This window comes from Falco peregrinus, chromosome 5, assembly GCF_023634155.1.
Source record: "Falco peregrinus isolate bFalPer1 chromosome 5, bFalPer1.pri, whole genome shotgun sequence".
Taxonomy (NCBI): domain Eukaryota; kingdom Metazoa; phylum Chordata; class Aves; order Falconiformes; family Falconidae; genus Falco; species Falco peregrinus.
In genome coordinates, this window is record NC_073725.1 from 87,479,182 (window position 1) to 87,486,091 (window position 6,910).

At 48.9% G+C, this 6,910-nt stretch overlaps 1 protein-coding gene across 1 annotated transcript; it reads right to left on the reverse strand.

Moving 5' to 3' along the window:
• Nucleotides 1-630: 630 nt before the first annotated feature.
• B9D1 (B9 domain containing 1) lies at nucleotides 631-5,086 on the reverse strand. The gene is made up of 7 exons (XM_055803626.1): nucleotides 4,958-5,086; nucleotides 4,512-4,580; nucleotides 4,283-4,394; nucleotides 4,117-4,213; nucleotides 3,583-3,645; nucleotides 2,269-2,336; nucleotides 631-2,080 (listed from the first exon to the last, which is right to left on the reverse strand). The coding sequence occupies exons 1-7, from the start codon at nucleotides 5,021-5,023 to the stop codon at nucleotides 1,935-1,937; spliced, it is 621 nt and encodes a 206-aa protein (XP_055659601.1). The 5' UTR covers nucleotides 5,024-5,086; the 3' UTR covers nucleotides 631-1,934.
• Between the last annotated feature and the right edge of the window lie 1,824 nt (nucleotides 5,087-6,910).

Below are 6,910 nucleotides of genomic sequence, written 5' to 3' on the forward strand. Positions count from 1 at the left end.
TTGAAAAGGAAACAAAATTCCTTGTGTCTCCTCTGAGCCAACAGGAAATACTTACTAATTTGGATTCCAACATGACTCAGTTCAGAGATTACAACACTTGCCAAAACAACTGGTGGAGGAGCTTACTGGAAGCATAGAATCAACAAAAACAAGATCAGAAAAAAAGAAAGAGATGAAAAGTCATCTGTAACCACGTTTGGAAAGGTATTTATAAATAGTATAAAAGCTGCTAATGCTCACAGTGATCGCATTATCTTTCCTGAAATTATATTTATTCAATCATACTGCTCAGCGTGACATAACGACTGCCCCTAACCGGATGCTCTACTTGATAGGTGTCCTGGAGGCTCTGCAGTTCTGTGTGTTACTACTTGTATCTCGACAGTTTCAAGGTCTTGGTATCGTGTTAAGTCATTCTTACAGTCATCTCTTGGTGTTCGCAGTCAACACAAGAGATTACATGCCCAAATTTAAATATGAAAATGACTAAGCAGTTAGTCATTTCACTGTAGCATACACCTCTCTCTCTTTTGTACCTGTAAGAATAGCAGATCTGGGATGATCTAGGCCTTGGAAGCATCCCTTCTGGCACAAACAAATAAAAACCCTAGCAGCAGAAAGACAAACAGATATATTTAGGCAACTGGGTTTATTCAGCCTAGAAGACACTCGCTCAGAGGGGCACTCACTGAGGCCACGATAAGACATCAGAAGCTCTTCAGATGGTGGCCAGCTCGGCCTGCCTCACGCTGCAGCTATCCGAGAGCACACACTGGCGCTGGGGCTCCTGTCGCACACTGCTAACAACCAGCAGCGCTTCGGTCCTTAGCTGAGATTGTGCAGCGGGAAAGAAAACCCGAGTCTAGCAGACTAGATCATCACTATGCTGCTGTTTTACTGCCTTTCTTTTGATTAAAAACAAAAAACCCAAAAAAACAGTGAAGGGAAGCCATGGTGTTGTGATGGCTGGAGGGACTCACTGAAGGGAGATGGTACTTTCTGCTCCTCCCCACGCTCCTGCACAGAACTCGGTGCTGCTTGTGACTGCACACAGAGCTGGCTTAGTAAGACTCTACTTTCTTTGCAGAGCCTTCTCTAAAGCTTATTTTTTAATTAATATCTGCATTTAAAACGTAATTTGTTCTAGCAGAAGTTAAAACCATGCAGCAAAGATTTGTTTAACACCACGGTCTCTCTAACTCCTCTAAAGTATGCTGTCCTCTTCCCCTCTGGCCCTTACTGAAGCTTGATGCAGAAATAAAATCTGGAAGTGGAAGAGTTGTCATCTTGTTCTAAATGCAAAAACCCAGGTTGCTTCACTGAAAACTGTGGAAAGGTTTGTTTCTACAGTGCATAAGCTATTTTAATTAGTTGCATGAACTCTAAAGGACTATGTGGGATTATAAAGAAAACTGCTGTTGCTTTTGCGGAGGGAAGCACATGGCACAGAGAAACACATGTACATTTTACTGGAACATTTCCATATTCCCTTCCTTTTAAGAAGGTGCAATAATTTCAATTTCCCGTTTCTACCACAAAAAACATTAGTAAAAAGAACTGAGTTTGCAATGATGTTTTAAACACAGGAAAACTGCTACAACTATAAACTTACCTGTTCTGAAGTATATAAAGAGTGTACAAAAGGCTGTTACAAAAAATTTTTTACAGGTCTTACTTTGAGATACTCTGATATTACTCAAAAAATGCTAAATATTATCCAATGACATTAATTTACACAATACTTCAACCTGTTTGCTTACTGAAAGGATTACACTTGGGTAGTTATTCCAAAGCATCAAGGCGTTGTGTTTCTTTTGGAATAATGGTCCCCACTGACATTTTCTCAGTTTAGTCAGATACTCATTTCCCATTGCCACAAAAAGCCCCAATGTGCTTAACTTCTCTGTGAGCCTCTGAGTATCTCACACCCAAGTTCAGTACTTATGAATCCCTTCTGTAACAGGCACCAGAGCAGAGTTCTGCATGTCGCTCGGGCTCACATCATAGCCCAACTTCTTCATGTCTTTGGTCACTACATTGAAGGAAATGGTCACAAAGCCTTGAGATCGCACCCTCGTTACTAGAAGAAGGAAGACGTGAATAAAACCGGTTAAGAGATGTTTTTGAGTAGTTGTTGAACTCCTTATACATCCAGGTAGGACTTTTCTCAGCAGGAACAACTTGTCTTTTTTATCAGCAGAAGATGGGTGGCCAAGCTGTGGCCTGCTGTCATGCAAGGGTTGCAGTCAGGAGCTCCCAGGGACTTACCTTCTCTTCCTTCTCCCTGTGCTACCACTTTGGGGTCAGTAAATTCTGGACGTCTCCCTGTGAACCAGCTTGGAGAAGAAAATAGAAAATAATTAATTGGATACATTCGCTAGTGTTTGGATTTGATACAGTTCATGATATGCATATTAAAAAAGCAAAGGGAAGGTTTAATGAAACTCCCAGCTTTTGTTTGCAGTAGAGGGTTTTGAAGACTGACTCACTTTATTGCCGATCTACTTTGATCAAAGATAAGTTTGTCTCTCTAAGGAGAAAAATATTAAACCAATTTCACACACATTATGTTAAATTCAAGTTATTTCTGGGCTAGACAGAATCTTTTTATGGCAAAGAAGTCTGAAACTAATTCAGCTCCTGATTACCCAGAGTGATGGAGGGGCTTGGATACTCTCGATACATCAGAGGCGCACGTAATACAAAAGTGAGTATTACAATATATATCTGTATACAATACAGATCAGAGTGTAGATCTACAAAAAGGACATCGTAAAGAGAAGTAAATCAGTGGAATCCTGACCATCAGGCACAGACTCCCATGCTGCCTCTGACCCGAAGTGCTCAAGTACCACAGGACCAACTCTGCAAGGGCAGGCTCTGCTGGTACTGGCAATCCACCACCGAACAATCAGCTCACAGGTCATTCAGACTGTACTCAATACAATGGAAGGAAAAAAACTTAATACACTCAGTTGCTGTGTATAGACTGCTACTTTGGAAGGTGTGTGTGTAAACAAGACAAAGGCTGCAGAAAATGGATTCCAGATGGAAGAAAAGGTAGAACTGGGAATTGTTTTTCCATGTTGCCTCTGCTTTCCAGGTTGCTCTTAATGTGGCTGTCTTTCAAGAAAAGCCCCCAGCTACAGTAAGATTTAGGGATGGACTGCAGCATGCCTCCTTAGAGTCCAGTGGCAACTAAAATGCTCAGTAAAATGAGCTTTAAGTAGTGCCTCTGCAAGTCACACCACTGACGTGAATTGACCTGTGGAACATAGAGCTACCACTCAGTACAGGAACTCATGTACCAGTCTGCTCTGCTGAAATCAGTGTTCAAATGTGAGGATGAAGAAAAGATGAGTCAGCATTACTGCAAGCAGGTAGTTAGCATGTTTTAAGAAAGCTCCTCAGAAGATCTAGACACCTAAAAATGTGATTTTACTTACAAAACTCAAAACTATCTGGTTATGATACAAAGTATTCACATGTATGCACCAGTGAGTAGCTGCATATACCTTTGTGACTAAGAGCAAAAGGACTTAAAAAAAAAAAAAAGAAAAGAAAAAGTCTTTTAATTATTACCTTGTAAACTTCTGCAGCCTAGAGGTGGACTCTGGAACAAACATAGCAATGGTTCTTGTATGCCTAAAACAAACACAAGATGTGCATAACTTAAGAAACTAACCAAACAGCACTGGCAAGATTTCCCGTGTTTATAAAGGTACCAGAATTTCAGACACATCAGACCACTGAAGTTCTTCATTATAGCACCTTCCCTTCCACAAAGAAAGGGTTTGTTTGCATAGGAAAAGAGTATCTTCCTTCATTTCCAGTGGTAGGAATGAAAGCTTAGCATGTGCTGAGACAGATGAGGAGAGGTAACATACTGCGCTTCATACTTGAGCTTTCTACATGCCAGTTTTGACTTTACAGTTGTCTACAGGATTACCAAAAATTATTTGATAACCAGGGGCAGCTGCTAGAAAATCCATGCTCTTTGTACCAGATGGAGAATACACGATAAGGAGATAGGGGAACATTTCTGTTTCTGAAACAACATAGTGACTAGAAAACCCCCCCTCTGTTTCTGTCCTGAAAGACAGGTTGTCACCTTACCTTCCAGGTGTGATGGGAACATGAACAGCTCCATAACCTCTGACCACATCGTTTCCAAAAAAGTCAGGTCCATAGACGCTCACTATGATCTGTGGCCCTGCAAACAAAGCGTCTGTGAGAGGTGTGCCTGGTCTGCGAGCTGCATCCCACCACCCCCAGCACTCACAGCCGGACGGGTTGGTGCTCTTGAAGGTAATGTCGATGGGGAAGTTCCAGACAAGTGTGGTGGGCGCGACGTCGCTTTTGGAGGTGATCTGGGAGATACCCTCCTCCAGGCCCTGCGGGGAGAATGTGGCATAAGCGGGGGGCTGGCACAAAGTCCGTTACACACATGCCACGCTGCCAGCGGGCCTGGCAGGCGGGCTGGGTTTCAGGGCCGCACAGTGGCGCCTTACCGCAGTGGGAACCCAGTCCTGGCCATAGACGAAGCAGAACTTGCAGTACAGGTCGTCAAATCCGGGGAACTGCCGGAGAGAGAGGCTGTGCTGGTGGGGGGATGCTGGGGCTGAGGGCCAGCCCCAGTCGGGGGGCTGAGGGTGGCCTGCACCGCCACGACTGCGGGTCAGGGCTGAGGGGGGGTGGGCGAGTCAGGGGGCTGAGGCCGGGGGCTGATGGGGGGACCCCCGGGTCAGGGGGCTGAGGCCGGGGGCTGTGTGGCGGGGCCCCGGCTCAGGGGGCTGAGGGCGCAGAGGCCGGGCCCGGCGGCCACCCGGGCGGAGGCAGCGCTGCCTGGCGCCCGAGGCCCGGCCGCCTCACCGGGCCGCACTGCTGAGGCCGCGGCCGGGCTGTGTGGCGGGGCCCCGCGCTCCCCCTCCCCGCCCTGCGGCCGCGGTGCGCTCACCTGCCCGCTCTCGATCTGCCCGGTGACCGCCAGCAGGAACACGCTGGGGCTGCCGGCGGCCGCCATGACGCGGCCCGCCCCGGGGCCAGGGGCCGCGCTCCCGCCGTTGCCATGGCCACGGACGGCGCGGCGGCGGGGACAGCCTTCCTCGGCGGGCGGCGCTTCGCGGAGCTGCCGCTCGGAGGCCGGCCCCGCTCCCCAACCCGGGGCGGGCGGCCCCGAAACGCGGGAAGACCCCGCCCCGGGGGCAGCCCCCGCCAGGGACCCGCCCGGCGCCCCCCGCCGCTCCCCACGGCTCGGCCCGGCCCGGCCCGGCCCGGGGGGCCCCTCGCACGCCACCTCGTAGCCTGAACTGTCCGGATTTATTTTTATCGTTATTATTTTCACATGAGCTCAGCCCCCGCGAGCTCGCTGCGAAGCACAGCCCGGGGACGGCGACTGCTCCGTGGCCACTAGATGTTGCTGCCGGCTGGGACAACTCGGCTCCGTCTGCCCCTGGCCGGGCCGGAGCCGCCACGTGTTTTCCAGGGAGGAAAAGCCTTTGGGATCGGTGGGAAAATGGGCTTTGTGGCCTGCGGAGGGTCGCCCTCCCGAGCCGCGCTGCTGCGGGAGGCCGGGGTCATCCCCTCGCCGTGCCGTACCCCATCCGGATGTGGCCCTGCATCCCGCGGGAGGGGAAGTGGGATGGTGCTGCTTTAATTAGCCTGTGCTAATTAAAAGGAGAGGGTAAATTTTGTGTGTAAATGAGGCAAATGAATGTGCTGGGGCCCTGCAGAGCTGAAACCACTGAAATCTGCTGACTGGGACTTAATTTTCCCCCACGGAGGCTGCACCATACCGGCGCTGGGCCCACTGATGCCGCCGTCACGCCAGGAACCTTTGTCACACACGCGCATGCCGGTGCCACCGAGGCTTGGTGCCTCAGTCACCATCTGCTGCGGTGCATCCCCTTGCCTCGTTTCTGCATCCTAGACCATGCTCCTCTTTTTGAGAGCGATCCGGGGGCATTTAATTGCCACCAGACACTCTGGGGAAGGGTGGAGGGATGAAGGAAGACCTGGCTCGGCGCCTGTGTGGGTTTCCCGTGCTGTGGTTTCAAGGCAGAGACCTTTCACACATGGGCTGAGCAGAGATGCAGATGAGCATGGTTGGGACAATGCCTCAGTCCTTGTCCTCATCCACTAGCTCCATTTATCTCCCCTCTGGCAGACCTGGTGGAGATGGCTTTGCTGCTTTGGCTCGCTGCGGTGCCACACGGTGAACTTCGTGGCCGGTGTCTTTCCTCAAGGGACACCCCAAGATACCACCTGTTGAAAGAGGTGGTGTGTTTTATACTGGACTGAAAGTAAACTACCATTGCACTTCACACCAAAAAATATCTTCCATGTTCCAACAGACATTGTCTCTGTCAGTATCTTACCTCAACTCCATTTTTTAGGTTTTGAGGTTTTTTTTGGTTTTGTTTTTGTATTTTTGTTTTTTTTTTTAACATTCAGCGAACAAATTTGGCCAAGAGAAGAATGAGAGGAAAGCAAGAGGGGTGGGAGGGAATGGCTGAAATGTTATCCTTTATCTCCTCCCCCTCAAGAATGCCTGAGAGAAAATAATTTATTTGAACTGAAAATTATCGGGGGGGGGGGAAATAAAATAGTTCTAGACCAGCTGTCCAATGCTTCACTTGGCTACCAGCTACCTCAGAGCCAGCTAAGAGCCAATTTAAGGATTTTTTTCTTGCCTGGCAAGTGATATACAGCTGCTGGAGGAGTTATTATCAGCCCCAGGAGACCTTCCCCATGACAGAGAGAAGGCAGCAGGGTTTTTCAGCAGCTATGAGTCGTCTGTACCTGCTTGTGGAAGGACTCTATCCCCTCCCAGTCATAAGAGACCATTTTTTCTTTCCTCTCTTGCATGCCAGTCTTGTTCTAATTAGCTGCATTTTTGATCTTTGTGAGT

Bases quoted from the DNA above. Each gene is read 5' to 3' on its own strand.
- B9D1 (XM_055803626.1), bottom strand. From the start codon at position 5,023: ATGGCGGCCGCCGGCAGCCCCAGCGTGTTCCTGCTGGCGGTCACCGGG. The intron at 2,337-3,582 runs GTAATAATTAAA...TTCTTCTCCAAG, and splicing joins AGGCTGCAGAAGTTTACAAG to CTGGTTCACAGGGAGACGTC. The intron at 2,081-2,268 runs GTAAGTCCCTGG...TCCTTCTTCTAG, and splicing joins ACAGGGAGAAGGAAGAGAAG to TAACGAGGGTGCGATCTCAA.